This window comes from Seriola aureovittata, chromosome 10 (genome assembly GCF_021018895.1).
Source record: "Seriola aureovittata isolate HTS-2021-v1 ecotype China chromosome 10, ASM2101889v1, whole genome shotgun sequence".
NCBI classification, from domain to species: domain Eukaryota; kingdom Metazoa; phylum Chordata; class Actinopteri; order Carangiformes; family Carangidae; genus Seriola; species Seriola aureovittata.
Window position 1 is genome coordinate 28,459,068 of NC_079373.1, and position 16,079 is coordinate 28,475,146.

Consider the following 16,079-nt stretch of genomic DNA (forward strand, 5'->3'; position numbering starts at 1 on the left):
GTGTTGGGGAGGGGGGAGGTGGGGGTTGGGTGTTTGGAGTCCGACCCCCCACCTGAACATCTGAAGACTCATTCAGTGTGTGTGTGTCCATGGTGCATTGTGGGAAATGACTGTGAACGTGTGGCGGCCTGTAGAGATGAGCTGTGAGCCACATACACATATACACACACACACATATATAAACACACGCACGCACGCACGCACACACACACACACACACACACATACACACACACAAACAACAAAAACACACACACACACACACACACACAGTGGAAACATTCAAAGAGTTTTTAATTAACATGATTCACAAAGTCCAAAGTCCAAGACCTGATCATCTCTGATCAGAATCATGTGACTCAGTGATCAGAACTCTGACTGGTTTGAATCATTCTGCTGTTTCTTTGTTTGGCCCCATCCCAACACCCTCCCTCAGACTCACAGTCCTAGGCTTAGTCTTAGTTCTGTCCCACAGTCAAACCATCAAGGACATGAGGGTCCTCCAGCAGACATTCTGAGCCCTTTGTGCACACTGTCCACATTTCTGCAGACTTTGCCTGAGGGAATTACCCCAGCATTGTGACATTAAACATGGGGTTACCATGGTTATCAGGGGACGCCCAGAAGTGTAAAAATGGCAAACAATGGCCATAAAACACAAGAAATAATAAGATAGAGGAAGAACAGTTAAGAAAACAAGCTTAAAAGGAGCTAACGCTAGCATTAGCATTACAAGAAAACACAGTATGACAGTATGAACACAGAGTCACTGTGATTCAGAGACTGAACTGTGGACTTATCTGTCCTGTGATCACATGATGATGAATTCCAAATATCCAAGTTAGATCAGACCTGATCCAACATCATTTTTTTGTTTACAAAAGTCCCAAACCCACAATTGAATGCAAGTTTTTTGGCATCATCAAGGTAACGTGATATAAGTTGTCCCATTCATTTTGAGCCCTGCAGCCTCTCGAGCTCGCTCTCTCACCAGGTGAAGTCAGGTAAGTCTCTGAGGGTTTAGGGGCGACATTGGGATTGGGCCTTTATCTGTCTGAGAGAGTTCTTCCTCCTCCTCCTCTTCCTTCTGTGTTTGGAGTGAGAGCGCCCTCTGCTGGACAGAAACAGAACAGCACCTGCTGAACTTCAACAACAAACCGTGAGGAATCGATTCATATATTGATTATTTTGATCATTTTGGTTATTTTGATTATATTGATCAGATATAAGTTCTCTTCAGTCACTATGATATAAATAGAGCTATTCATTTGCTGCTTTGATACTTTTACAAAGTTTGACTTGTTTTTAATCTTTATTATATGATTATTATTATGCTACTACTATTACTACTACTGCATACTATTATTATTATTATTACACTATATTATTATTATTATTAAACAGTGACATTCATGATAGTGAGATTCAGTAAATGTCTTTAATGAGGTTTTTATAACATTAGACTTCAGCACACACTCATTTCACACATTAAGAAACAGAGTGAGATGTTGTACTGCAGTATTAATGAGGAGCAGTATTTCAGTATGCAGTACTCTGCAGTACTCCGCAGGATTCATGAAGTACAGCTGACGTATCCTTCGGCTCGTTTGGAGATTTCCTTTCGAAGTGAATCGACTGTTTGCAACAACATGGAGACTTCAGCTGATTTCTGCTCTTTACTCCTGCTTAGCTGCTGGATCTTCTGCTCCAGACCTGACAACACACACACACACACACACACACACACACACACACACACACACACACACACACTGTATGTATACACATTGTACACAACGATCCACACTGTAAACACACACATACACTCTATATAGACAAACCCTAACCCTTACCTCTTATGATTTGGCGCTATAAAAATAAAATGGACTTGACATCAGCACAGCCATCACTGTGTCCATTGTAACAATAACTGATGGTGAACATTTCAAATTTAATCAACAGACCACATACTACAAATTGAAATAAAATACTACCTTGTATCTGTATGAGTTTGTCTGCCATCTGTCTCTTCATATCCTCCGCCTCCTCCGTGATGTTTTTCAGTAGTTCTCCAGCTTCACCCTGAACCGCCTGGCTGGAGTTTCTCTGCTTTAAAACCTCAAACAGCTTCATCACGTCATCCAGCTCCTGTCAGTGACACACAGTCAAAACAAGTCTGGCTTTAGGACTACAAACATGGCAACCACTGAGGACTATGATCTGTACTACTTCTTCTATGATTCCCACTCTTTCTGTGTCAGTAGTCACTGGTTCTCTGTCAGTAGTCACTGTTTCTGTTTCTGTGTCAGTAGTCACTGTTTCTGTTTGTGTGTCTGTAGTCACTGTTTCTGTCTCAGTAGTCTTACTGTTTCTGTGTCTGTAGTCACTGTTTCTGTGTCTGTAGTCACTGTTTCTGTTTGTGTGTCTGTAGTCACTGTTTCTGTCTCAGTAGTCTTACTGTTTCTGTGTCTGTAGTCACTGTTTCTGTGTCAGTAGTCACTGTTTCTGTGTCAGTAGTCACTGTTTCTGTGTCAGTAGTCACTGTTTCTGTGTCAGTAGTCACTGTTTCTGTGTCAGTAGTCTTACTGTTTCTGTGTCTGTAGTCACTGTTTCTGTGTCAGTAGTCACTGTTTCTGTGTCAGTAGTCTTACTGTTTCTGTGTCAGTAGTCACTGTTTCTGTGTCAGTAGTCTTACTGTTTCTGTGTCTGTAGTCACTGTTTCTGTGTCAGTAGTCACTGTTTCTGTGTCAGTAGTCTTACTGTTTCTGTGTCAGTAGTCACTGTTTCTGTGTCAGTAGTCTTACTGTTTCTGTGTCAGTAGTCTTACTGTTTCTGTGTCAGTAGTCTTACTGTTTCTGTGTCTGTAGTCACTGTTCCTGTGTCAGTAGTCACTGTTTCTGTGTCAGTAGTCACTGTTTCTGTGTCAGTAGTCTTACTGTTTCTGTGTCAGTAGTCACTGTTTCTGTGTCAGTAGTCTTACTGTCTGTGTGTCTGTAGTCACTGTCTGTGTGTCTGTAGTCTTACTGTCTGTGTGTCTGCAGTCTTACTGTCTGTGTGTCTGTAGTCACTGTCTGTGTGTCTGTAGTCTTACTGTCTGTGTGTCTGTAGTCTTACTGTCTGTGTGTCTGTAGTCACTGTCTGTGTGTCTGTAGTCTTACTGTCTGTGTGTCTGTAGTCTTACTGTCTGTGTGTCTGTAGTCACTGTCTGTGTGTCTGTAGTCTTACTGTCTGTGTGTCTGTAGTCTTACTGTCTGTGTGTCTGTAGTCACTGTCTGTGTGTCTGTAGTCTTACTGTCTGTGTGTCTGTAGTCTTACTGTCTGTGTGTCTGTAGTCACTGTCTGTGTGTCTGTAGTCTTACTGTCTGTGTGTCTGTAGTCTTACTGTCTGTGTGTCTGTAGTCACTGTCTGTGTGTCTGTAGTCTTACTGTCTGTGTGTCTGTAGTCTTACTGTCTGTGTGTCTGTAGTCACTGTCTGTGTGTCTGTAGTCTTACTGTCTGTGTGTCTGTAGTCTTACTGTCTGTGTGTCTGTAGTCACTGTCTGTGTGTCTGTAGTCTTACTGTCTGTGTGTCTGTAGTCTTACTGTCTGTGTGTCTGTAGTCACTGTCTGTGTGTCTGTAGTCACTGTTCCTGTGTCAGTAGTCTTACTGTTTCTGTGTCAGTAGTCACTGTCTGTGTGTCAGTAGTCTTACTGTCTGTGTGTCTGTAGTCACTGTTTCTGTGTCAGTAGTCACTGTTTGTGTGTCAGTAGTCTTATTGTTTCTGTGTCAGTAGTCTTACTTTTTGTGTGTCAGTAGTCACTGTTTCTGTGTCAGTAGTCACTGTTTGTGTGTCAGTAGTCTTATTGTTTCTGTGTCAGTAGTCATTGTTTGTGTGTCAGTAGTCTTATTGTTTCTGTGTCAGTAGTCACTGTTTGTGTGTCAGTAGTCTTACTGTCTGTGTATCTGTAGTCTTACTGTTTCTGTGTCAGTAGTCTTACTGTTTGTGTGTCTGTAGTCTTACTGTTTGTGTGTCTGTAGTCACTGTTTCTGTGTCAGTAGTCACTGTTTGTGTGTCAGTAGTCTTACTGTCTGTGTATCTGTAGTCTTACTGTTTCTGTGTCAGTAGTCTTACTGTTTGTGTGTCTGTAGTCACTGTTTCTGTGTCAGTAGTCACTGTTTGTGTGTAAGTAGTCTTACTGTCTGTGTGTCAGTAGTCTTACTGTCTGTGTATCTGTAGTCTTACTGTTTGTGTGTCTGTAGTCACTGTTTCTGTGTCAGTAGTCACTGTTTGTGTGTCAGTAGTCTTACTGTCTGTGTATCTGTAGTCTTACTGTTTCTGTGTCAGTAGTCTTACTGTTTGTGTGTCTGTAGTCACTGTTTCTGTGTCAGTAGTCACTGTTTGTGTGTAAGTAGTCTTACTGTCTGTGTGTCTGTAGTCTTACTGTCTGTGTATCTGTAGTCACTGTTTCTGTGTCAGTAGTCACTGTTTGTGTGTCAGTAGTCTTACTGTTTCTGTGTCAGTAGTCACTGTTTGTGTGTCAGTAGTCTTACTGTCTGTGTGTCAGTAGTCTTACTGTCTGTGTGTCTGTAGTCTTACTGTTTGTGTGTCTGTAGTCACTGTTTCTGTGTCAGTAGTCACTGTTTGTGTGTCTGTAGTCTTACTGTTTGTGTGTCTGTAGTCACTGTTTGTGTGTCTGTAGTCACTGTTTGTGTGTCAGTAGTCTTACTGTCTGTGTGTCAGTAGTCTTACTGTCTGTGTGTCTGTAGTCACTGTTTCTGTGTCAGTAGTCTTACTGTTTGTGTGTCTGTAGTCACTGTTTGTGTGTCAGTAGTCTTACTGTCTGTGTGTCTGTAGTCACTGTTTCTGTGTCAGTAGTCACTGTTTCTGTGTCAGTAGTCACTGTTTCTGTGTCAGTAGTCTTACTGTTTGTGTGTCTGTAGTCACTGTTTCTGTGTCAGTAGTCTTACTGTCTGTGTGTCTGTAGTCACTGTTTCTGTGTCAGTAGTCACTGTTTCTGTGTCAGTAGTCTTACTGTCTGTGTGTCTGTAGTCACTGTTTCTGTGTCAGTAGTCACTGTTTCTGTGTCAGTAGTCTTACTGTCTGTGTGTCTGTAGTCACTGTTTCTGTGTCAGTAGTCACTGTTTGTGTGTCAGTAGTCACTGTTTGTGTGTCAGTAGTCACTGTTTGTGTGTCAGTAGTCTTACTGTCTGTGTGTCTGTAGTCACTGTCTGTGTGTCTGTAGTCTTACTGTCTGTGTGTCTGTAGTCTTACTGTCTGTGTGTCTGTAGTCACTGTCTGTGTGTCTGTAGTCTTACTGTCTGTGTGTCTGTAGTCTTACTGTCTGTGTGTCTGTAGTCACTGTCTGTGTGTCTGTAGTCTTACTGTCTGTGTGTCTGTAGTCTTACTGTCTGTGTGTCTGTAGTCACTGTCTGTGTGTCTGTAGTCTTACTGTCTGTGTGTCTGTAGTCTTACTGTCTGTGTGTCTGTAGTCACTGTCTGTGTGTCTGTAGTCTTACTGTCTGTGTGTCTGTAGTCTTACTGTCTGTGTGTCTGTAGTCACTGTCTGTGTGTCTGTAGTCTTACTGTCTGTGTGTCTGTAGTCTTACTGTCTGTGTGTCTGTAGTCACTGTCTGTGTGTCTGTAGTCTTACTGTCTGTGTGTCTGTAGTCACTGTCTGTGTGTCTGTAGTCTTACTGTCTGTGTGTCTGTAGTCTTACTGTCTGTGTGTCTGTAGTCACTGTCTGTGTGTCTGTAGTCTTACTGTCTGTGTGTCTGTAGTCTTACTGTCTGTGTGTCTGTAGTCACTGTCTGTGTGTCTGTAGTCTTACTGTCTGTGTGTCTGTAGTCTTACTGTCTGTGTGTCTGTAGTCACTGTCTGTGTGTCTGTAGTCACTGTTCCTGTGTCAGTAGTCTTACTGTTTCTGTGTCAGTAGTCACTGTCTGTGTGTCAGTAGTCACTGTTTCTGTGTCAGTAGTCACTGTTTGTGTGTCAGTAGTCTTATTGTTTCTGTGTCAGTAGTCTTACTTTTTGTGTGTCAGTAGTCACTGTTTCTGTGTCAGTAGTCACTGTTTGTGTGTCAGTAGTCTTATTGTTTCTGTGTCAGTAGTCTTACTTTTTGTGTGTCAGTAGTCACTGTTTCTGTGTCAGTAGTCACTGTTTGTGTGTCAGTAGTCTTATTGTTTCTGTGTCAGTAGTCATTGTTTGTGTGTCAGTAGTCTTATTGTTTCTGTGTCAGTAGTCTTACTGTTTGTGTGTCTGTAGTCACTGTTTCTGTGTCAGTAGTCACTGTTTGTGTGTCAGTAGTCTTACTGTCTGTGTATCTGTAGTCTTACTGTTTCTGTGTCAGTAGTCTTACTGTTTGTGTGTCTGTAGTCACTGTTTCTGTGTCAGTAGTCACTGTTTGTGTATCTGTAGTCTTACTGTCTGTGTGTCTGTAGTCTTACTGTCTGTGTATCTGTAGTCACTGTTTCTGTGTCAGTAGTCACTGTTTGTGTGTCAGTAGTCTTACTGTTTCTGTGTCAGTAGTCACTGTTTGTGTGTCAGTAGTCTTACTGTCTGTGTGTCAGTAGTCTTACTGTCTGTGTGTCTGTAGTCTTACTGTCTGTGTGTCTGTAGTCACTGTTTCTGTGTCAGTAGTCACTGTTTGTGTGTCAGTAGTCTTATTGTTTCTGTGTCAGTAGTCTTACTTTTTGTGTGTCAGTAGTCACTGTTTCTGTGTCAGTAGTCACTGTTTGTGTGTCAGTAGTCTTATTGTTTCTGTGTCAGTAGTCATTGTTTGTGTGTCAGTAGTCTTATTGTTTCTGTGTCAGTAGTCTTACTGTTTGTGTGTCTGTAGTCACTGTTTCTGTGTCAGTAGTCACTGTTTGTGTGTCAGTAGTCTTACTGTCTGTGTATCTGTAGTCTTACTGTTTCTGTGTCAGTAGTCTTACTGTTTGTGTGTCTGTAGTCACTGTTTCTGTGTCAGTAGTCACTGTTTGTGTATCTGTAGTCTTACTGTCTGTGTGTCTGTAGTCTTACTGTCTGTGTATCTGTAGTCACTGTTTCTGTGTCAGTAGTCACTGTTTGTGTGTCAGTAGTCTTACTGTTTCTGTGTCAGTAGTCACTGTTTGTGTGTCAGTAGTCTTACTGTCTGTGTGTCAGTAGTCTTACTGTCTGTGTGTCTGTAGTCTTACTGTCTGTGTGTCTGTAGTCACTGTTTCTGTGTCAGTAGTCACTGTTTGTGTGTCTGTAGTCTTACTGTTTGTGTGTCTGTAGTCACTGTTTGTGTGTCTGTAGTCACTGTTTGTGTGTCAGTAGTCTTACTGTCTGTGTGTCAGTAGTCTTACTGTCTGTGTGTCTGTAGTCACTGTTTCTGTGTCAGTAGTCTTACTGTTTCTGTGTCAGTAGTCTTACTGTTTCTGTGTCAGTAGTCTTACTGTTTCTGTGTCTGTAGTCACTGTTCCTGTGTCAGTAGTCACTGTTTCTGTGTCAGTAGTCACTGTTTCTGTGTCAGTAGTCTTACTGTTTCTGTGTCAGTAGTCACTGTTTCTGTGTCAGTAGTCTTACTGTCTGTGTGTCTGTAGTCACTGTCTGTGTGTCTGTAGTCTTACTGTCTGTGTGTCTGCAGTCTTACTGTCTGTGTGTCTGTAGTCACTGTCTGTGTGTCTGTAGTCTTACTGTCTGTGTGTCTGTAGTCTTACTGTCTGTGTGTCTGTAGTCACTGTCTGTGTGTCTGTAGTCTTACTGTCTGTGTGTCTGTAGTCTTACTGTCTGTGTGTCTGTAGTCACTGTCTGTGTGTCTGTAGTCTTACTGTCTGTGTGTCTGTAGTCTTACTGTCTGTGTGTCTGTAGTCACTGTCTGTGTGTCTGTAGTCTTACTGTCTGTGTGTCTGTAGTCTTACTGTCTGTGTGTCTGTAGTCACTGTCTGTGTGTCTGTAGTCTTACTGTCTGTGTGTCTGTAGTCTTACTGTCTGTGTGTCTGTAGTCACTGTCTGTGTGTCTGTAGTCTTACTGTCTGTGTGTCTGTAGTCTTACTGTCTGTGTGTCTGTAGTCACTGTCTGTGTGTCTGTAGTCTTACTGTCTGTGTGTCTGTAGTCTTACTGTCTGTGTGTCTGTAGTCACTGTCTGTGTGTCTGTAGTCTTACTGTCTGTGTGTCTGTAGTCTTACTGTCTGTGTGTCTGTAGTCACTGTCTGTGTGTCTGTAGTCACTGTTCCTGTGTCAGTAGTCTTACTGTTTCTGTGTCAGTAGTCACTGTCTGTGTGTCAGTAGTCTTACTGTCTGTGTGTCTGTAGTCACTGTTTCTGTGTCAGTAGTCACTGTTTGTGTGTCAGTAGTCTTATTGTTTCTGTGTCAGTAGTCTTACTTTTTGTGTGTCAGTAGTCACTGTTTCTGTGTCAGTAGTCACTGTTTGTGTGTCAGTAGTCTTATTGTTTCTGTGTCAGTAGTCATTGTTTGTGTGTCAGTAGTCTTATTGTTTCTGTGTCAGTAGTCACTGTTTGTGTGTCAGTAGTCTTACTGTCTGTGTATCTGTAGTCTTACTGTTTCTGTGTCAGTAGTCTTACTGTTTGTGTGTCTGTAGTCTTACTGTTTGTGTGTCTGTAGTCACTGTTTCTGTGTCAGTAGTCACTGTTTGTGTGTCAGTAGTCTTACTGTCTGTGTATCTGTAGTCTTACTGTTTCTGTGTCAGTAGTCTTACTGTTTGTGTGTCTGTAGTCACTGTTTCTGTGTCAGTAGTCACTGTTTGTGTGTAAGTAGTCTTACTGTCTGTGTGTCAGTAGTCTTACTGTCTGTGTATCTGTAGTCTTACTGTTTGTGTGTCTGTAGTCACTGTTTCTGTGTCAGTAGTCACTGTTTGTGTGTCAGTAGTCTTACTGTCTGTGTATCTGTAGTCTTACTGTTTCTGTGTCAGTAGTCTTACTGTTTGTGTGTCTGTAGTCACTGTTTCTGTGTCAGTAGTCACTGTTTGTGTGTAAGTAGTCTTACTGTCTGTGTGTCTGTAGTCTTACTGTCTGTGTATCTGTAGTCACTGTTTCTGTGTCAGTAGTCACTGTTTGTGTGTCAGTAGTCTTACTGTTTCTGTGTCAGTAGTCACTGTTTGTGTGTCAGTAGTCTTACTGTCTGTGTGTCAGTAGTCTTACTGTCTGTGTGTCTGTAGTCTTACTGTCTGTGTGTCTGTAGTCACTGTTTCTGTGTCAGTAGTCACTGTTTGTGTGTCTGTAGTCTTACTGTTTGTGTGTCTGTAGTCACTGTTTGTGTGTCTGTAGTCACTGTTTGTGTGTCAGTAGTCTTACTGTCTGTGTGTCAGTAGTCTTACTGTCTGTGTGTCTGTAGTCACTGTTTCTGTGTCAGTAGTCTTACTGTTTGTGTGTCTGTAGTCACTGTTTGTGTGTCAGTAGTCTTACTGTCTGTGTGTCTGTAGTCACTGTTTCTGTGTCAGTAGTCACTGTTTCTGTGTCAGTAGTCACTGTTTCTGTGTCAGTAGTCTTACTGTTTGTGTGTCTGTAGTCACTGTTTCTGTGTCAGTAGTCTTACTGTCTGTGTGTCTGTAGTCACTGTTTCTGTGTCAGTAGTCACTGTTTCTGTGTCAGTAGTCTTACTGTCTGTGTGTCTGTAGTCACTGTTTCTGTGTCAGTAGTCACTGTTTCTGTGTCAGTAGTCTTACTGTCTGTGTGTCTGTAGTCACTGTTTCTGTGTCAGTAGTCACTGTTTGTGTGTCAGTAGTCACTGTTTGTGTGTCAGTAGTCACTGTTTGTGTGTCAGTAGTCTTACTGTCTGTGTGTCTGTAGTCACTGTCTGTGTGTCTGTAGTCTTACTGTCTGTGTGTCTGTAGTCTTACTGTCTGTGTGTCTGTAGTCACTGTCTGTGTGTCTGTAGTCTTACTGTCTGTGTGTCTGTAGTCTTACTGTCTGTGTGTCTGTAGTCACTGTCTGTGTGTCTGTAGTCTTACTGTCTGTGTGTCTGTAGTCTTACTGTCTGTGTGTCTGTAGTCACTGTCTGTGTGTCTGTAGTCTTACTGTCTGTGTGTCTGTAGTCTTACTGTCTGTGTGTCTGTAGTCACTGTCTGTGTGTCTGTAGTCTTACTGTCTGTGTGTCTGTAGTCTTACTGTCTGTGTGTCTGTAGTCACTGTCTGTGTGTCTGTAGTCTTACTGTCTGTGTGTCTGTAGTCTTACTGTCTGTGTGTCTGTAGTCACTGTCTGTGTGTCTGTAGTCTTACTGTCTGTGTGTCTGTAGTCACTGTCTGTGTGTCTGTAGTCTTACTGTCTGTGTGTCTGTAGTCTTACTGTCTGTGTGTCTGTAGTCACTGTCTGTGTGTCTGTAGTCTTACTGTCTGTGTGTCTGTAGTCTTACTGTCTGTGTGTCTGTAGTCACTGTCTGTGTGTCTGTAGTCTTACTGTCTGTGTGTCTGTAGTCTTACTGTCTGTGTGTCTGTAGTCACTGTCTGTGTGTCTGTAGTCACTGTTCCTGTGTCAGTAGTCTTACTGTTTCTGTGTCAGTAGTCACTGTCTGTGTGTCAGTAGTCACTGTTTCTGTGTCAGTAGTCACTGTTTGTGTGTCAGTAGTCTTATTGTTTCTGTGTCAGTAGTCTTACTTTTTGTGTGTCAGTAGTCACTGTTTCTGTGTCAGTAGTCACTGTTTGTGTGTCAGTAGTCTTATTGTTTCTGTGTCAGTAGTCTTACTTTTTGTGTGTCAGTAGTCACTGTTTCTGTGTCAGTAGTCACTGTTTGTGTGTCAGTAGTCTTATTGTTTCTGTGTCAGTAGTCATTGTTTGTGTGTCAGTAGTCTTATTGTTTCTGTGTCAGTAGTCTTACTGTTTGTGTGTCTGTAGTCACTGTTTCTGTGTCAGTAGTCACTGTTTGTGTGTCAGTAGTCTTACTGTCTGTGTATCTGTAGTCTTACTGTTTCTGTGTCAGTAGTCTTACTGTTTGTGTATCTGTAGTCTTACTGTCTGTGTGTCTGTAGTCTTACTGTCTGTGTATCTGTAGTCACTGTTTCTGTGTCAGTAGTCACTGTTTGTGTGTCAGTAGTCTTACTGTTTCTGTGTCAGTAGTCACTGTTTGTGTGTCAGTAGTCTTACTGTCTGTGTGTCAGTAGTCTTACTGTCTGTGTGTCTGTAGTCTTACTGTCTGTGTGTCTGTAGTCACTGTTTCTGTGTCAGTAGTCACTGTTTGTGTGTCAGTAGTCTTATTGTTTCTGTGTCAGTAGTCTTACTTTTTGTGTGTCAGTAGTCACTGTTTCTGTGTCAGTAGTCACTGTTTGTGTGTCAGTAGTCTTATTGTTTCTGTGTCAGTAGTCATTGTTTGTGTGTCAGTAGTCTTATTGTTTCTGTGTCAGTAGTCTTACTGTTTGTGTGTCTGTAGTCACTGTTTCTGTGTCAGTAGTCACTGTTTGTGTGTCAGTAGTCTTACTGTCTGTGTATCTGTAGTCTTACTGTTTCTGTGTCAGTAGTCTTACTGTTTGTGTGTCTGTAGTCACTGTTTCTGTGTCAGTAGTCACTGTTTGTGTATCTGTAGTCTTACTGTCTGTGTGTCTGTAGTCTTACTGTCTGTGTATCTGTAGTCACTGTTTCTGTGTCAGTAGTCACTGTTTGTGTGTCAGTAGTCTTACTGTTTCTGTGTCAGTAGTCACTGTTTGTGTGTCAGTAGTCTTACTGTCTGTGTGTCAGTAGTCTTACTGTCTGTGTGTCTGTAGTCTTACTGTCTGTGTGTCTGTAGTCACTGTTTCTGTGTCAGTAGTCACTGTTTGTGTGTCTGTAGTCTTACTGTTTGTGTGTCTGTAGTCACTGTTTGTGTGTCTGTAGTCACTGTTTGTGTGTCAGTAGTCTTACTGTCTGTGTGTCAGTAGTCTTACTGTCTGTGTGTCTGTAGTCACTGTTTCTGTGTCAGTAGTCTTACTGTTTGTGTGTCTGTAGTCACTGTTTGTGTGTCAGTAGTCTTACTGTCTGTGTGTCAGTAGTCTTACTGTCTGTGTGTCTGTAGTCACTGTTTCTGTGTCAGTAGTCTTACTGTTTGTGTGTCTGTAGTCACTGTTTGTGTGTCAGTAGTCTTACTGTCTGTGTGTCAGTAGTCACTGTTTCTGTGTCAGTAGTCACTGTCTGTGTGTCTGTAGTCACTGTCTGTGTGTCAGTAGTCTTACTGTCTGTGTGTCTGTAGTGGTAAAAGCTGACTCGGCAGCCTCCTGTGCCTCTCCTGCGATCTCTCTGTTCTGCTCATTTTTCTTTTTCAGAGCTTCCATCTCGTTCTTCAGATCTTCAGGTCGACGATTGATCAGCTTTGTCTCAATATTTTCCAGTTTGTCCTTAATCTGAAATATGTATAAAAAAACATGTATAAACACATTATATTATCACCGAACAGAAGTGACATATCTAAAATCTTCTTGATGTTTACGTCTTGGATTTGCTCTTTGCTCATGTCTCCGTCTCGGCCGGCTGTTTCCAGGTCATTGTTGGCTTTGTCCTGAGCTCTCTCTGCTTCATAAATGTCTCTTCTGATCTCTGTCACATCGATGTCCTTTGTCCGCTCCCTAAACACAAGCAACAAAAACCACAAAGACTTCTTCATGAAGAGAGCAGGACTGTGACCAGATACCAGACGAGCGTGTTCAGTCAGTCACTCATCGATCAGTCAGGAGGTAAAGTTAACAGATGTTTCATGTTGTTGAGCTTTAAATAAAGTTAATGTTTAAACTGAAGTTTTGTGTTTTTAGAAACTGACTTGAGTTTCTGAGCTTCCTGCAGCAGGTCCTGGGTGGCCATGGTGCGCTCTTCCAGGTTCTTAAGGTCATCCTGGAAGTGTGTAGCATTTGACAGCAGATTCTTGATGTCATTGATCATTGATTGGAACTGCACAGGAGATCGTGGCAGCTGGATGTCCAGCACAGCTCGGGCCATTTTCTCAATGTCTTCTGGAGGAACCATCTCATCTGGACGAGGGTCATTGTTAAAGGATAAAATCATTATAAAACTGTACATGAACTCTGTTCTATCATATAGCATGTGTGTTAGCCTGAGTCCTTGTGGGCAGTGCATGTTTCTGATGATGAACACTCTCCTGGGTGGATGGGGTCAGTGCTGTATATAAAAGGGACTGACAGTGTAATACAACAATTCAGGCCAAGACCTGACAACATAACAGTAATAAATGTTTGTTCTTTTGACCAAATAACTGAAGTGGAGTGGTGCAGCTGAGGCCCAGCCTCCAACAGTATCAAGTGAACACTCACCTATCAGGTAGTCTTTGACTTGCTGGATGATCTCCCTTGTTTTGGTCTTCTCTCTCTCGAAGGAGTCCATGTTGGCGTTTTTCCGGTCCTGCAGGTCTTTGGCCTGGTCTTTGGTGTCCTGAGCTGTCTGTTTGGCATAATTGATCTGACCCAGAATAAACAGATATAACAACATTTATTTTACAGTGAAGCAGAAAAGTGTGTCCAGCAGTCCTGTTCATCTGTCCACAGACAGTCAGTCATGCAAGGGTTAAACTGGGCTGTATGAGGAGGGGAGAGCTCCTCCCCTCCTCATACAGCCCAGTGTAACCTCAGCTGCTGATATCATGAACTTCACAGTTCAAGTTTCAGCACTGAGATCTGCCAGCCACCAGATAAAACTGCAGAGGAGGATTGATTACTGGACTGTTTGATTAGACTCAGACTGAGCGAGCTGTACCTAATAAAATGGACACTGGGTGGATGTCTACAATAAAGATCATTCTGATTCATTCTGGTCTCGTGGTTTATCTGGGCTGCCTTGTTGAAAACACATGCAGAGGACTGGGGCAGTACTGACACCATTCCTTCCAGTAATCGCGGTGTAAACCTGCCTTGTTCTTGGACTCCTCTAGTCTGGATTGGAGAGTGATGAGTTGGTCCTTGGCTCTCTCAGCTGTTTCTGAAGCTTTCTGACTCACAGGAATGACTCCATCACAGTTTGGACCTCCACACTTCCTGTCTCCCAGATCCAGACCACACAGAGCTCCACCACATCCTGAACAGTCCTCCAGACCTGGTCCTCCACAGACCTGCATCAGACCACAGCATCAGACCACAGCATCAGACCACAGCATCAGATCACAGCATCAGATCACAGCATCAGATCACAGCATCAGATCACAGCATCAGATCACAGCATCAGACCACAGCATCAGATCACAGCATCAGACCACAGCATCAGACCACAGCATCAGACCACAGCATCAGACCACAGCATCAGATCACAGCATCAGACCACAGCATCAGATCACAGCATCAGATCACAGCATCAGATCACAGCATCAGATCACAGCATCAGATCACAGCATCAGATCACAGCATCAGATCACAGCATCAGATCACAGCATCAGATCACAGCATCAGATCACAGCATCAGATCACAGCATCAGACCACAGCTTCAGATCACAGCATCAGATCACAGCTTCAGATCACAGCTTCAGATCACAGCATCAGATCACAGCATCAGATCACAGCATCAGATCACAGCATCAGATCACAGCATCAGATCACAGCATCAGATCACAGCATCAGACCACAGCTTCAGATCACAGCATCAGATCACAGCATCAGATCACAGCTTCAGATCACAGCATCAGATCACAGCATCAGATCACAGCATCAGATCACAGCATCAGATCACAGCATCAGATCACAGCATCAGACCACAGCATCAGATCACAGCTTCAGATCACAGCATCAGATCACAGCATCAGACCACAGCATCAGATCACAGCATCAGATCACAGCTTCAGATCACAGCATCAGATCACAGCATCAGCCCTGACTGTCATTATCATTGACTTCATGGATGGTTTAGATCCCAGCTCACACTCACTTAAATACAGCTACCGCTTTACACACAGAGTGTCATGGGACTCTCCAGGTAAAGACTCATGTCCTACCTGTCTATTAAAATGTTATATCTGTTATTATATTATCAACTTGTAAATCATATGAGCCTGCTGTTTATAGATCAGCTGATCAGCCTGGAGTCAACATTAATCAATAGTCAACTGATCTATTTCGACGACAGGGCTGAAACAGTTCAATCAGTATCTGTGATATAATGTGATAAAAACATGGACATATTATAAGAAGAGACCAGACGCAGAGCTGGTGCCTCATTGCACATGCTCATTACTGTTAAGACCTTACACTGGGATGATGTCTCTTTTATAATGGAGGTCTATGGGGAAAAGGCTCTTTGGGTCTCAGGGGATTTTTTTTGTTGCAATACTATGAGTGGCCACTGGAAGGAAGTAGCATTAAGGTGGCTGTGCCATATCCAGATGACAAACTCACCTTTCGGTTGAACTGTACCACACTGAGCTCTTTGATCTTCATCTCCAGCGGTGCCAGGTCTCTTCTTCCTCCTTTGCTGCACGCGCTCAGTTTGAGTTTGACTTCCTGTCTGGTGTCCATGGAGTCCTCCAAACCTTTATTGGCATTTTTTACCCTCTTCTCATCCAACATGAACTCTGAATGAAGCTTCTGAATCTTGTCCTGCAGCTCTGTGACAGACCAGAAACAAAGTGAAGAAGCAGCAACACAGTCTTTGATCCAGGCTCTGCTGAGGTCTGGTTCTGCTCTGGTCACATAGAGAAAGGCTCTCAACAGTAGAAACTCTTCTCACTGAAAAGTTTCTGTGTGATCAGCTGAGGAGAATAAGATCTGAGTTCAGCAGTTTTCAGATTTCTTCACTTTACAATTTATTTAAATGGATTAAAGTTAATTTGTCACAAAGTATTTGTCATTTCACTCTGAGGAAATAAAAGGCTAACAGGCTAACAGCAGTAAGGTTGTAAAGTCACTTGCAGTTATAAAGAGGCCATTCCTACCCCCCCACTCTGATTGGCTGAGGAGCTTCAACATGTCACAGGTCTAAGTTCAGTAAGAACTGTGGAGAAGGCAGGTGAGTTAATGACAGGATTGCTGCACCTGGTTTTACTGTGATCTGGATCTGGTCTGAACACACTGTGACTGGCGTGAAGCCTCACGCTGGACAGCGCAAGCTAACAGGAAGCCGAGGAGTCAGGTGACCTTTTAACATGTTGGAGGACTGTGACCACCTGTACAGATGTGATTCAGACCAGACCATGTTGACTTCAGTCTGATCCAGATCCAGATC

The 16,079-nt window shown here is 42.8% G+C and overlaps 1 protein-coding gene across 1 annotated transcript in view; it reads right to left on the minus strand.

The window, feature by feature from the left end:
- Window positions 1-1,441: 1,441 nt before the first annotated feature.
- The window catches only part of lamb4 (laminin, beta 4), a 30,289-nt gene continuing 15,651 nt past the window's right edge, over window positions 1,442-16,079 (minus strand). The window contains exons 27-34 of the mRNA XM_056386398.1: window positions 15,254-15,462; window positions 13,782-13,979; window positions 13,189-13,333; window positions 12,681-12,888; window positions 12,354-12,489; window positions 12,100-12,267; window positions 1,995-2,148; window positions 1,442-1,713 (exon numbers count right to left, since the gene is read on the minus strand). Of these exons, the coding sequence (XP_056242373.1) occupies window positions 1,574-1,713; window positions 1,995-2,148; window positions 12,100-12,267; window positions 12,354-12,489; window positions 12,681-12,888; window positions 13,189-13,333; window positions 13,782-13,979; window positions 15,254-15,462 (1,358 nt within the window). The 3' untranslated portion in view covers window positions 1,442-1,573. The remainder of the gene's footprint in view (window positions 1,714-1,994; window positions 2,149-12,099; window positions 12,268-12,353; window positions 12,490-12,680; window positions 12,889-13,188; window positions 13,334-13,781; window positions 13,980-15,253; window positions 15,463-16,079) is intronic.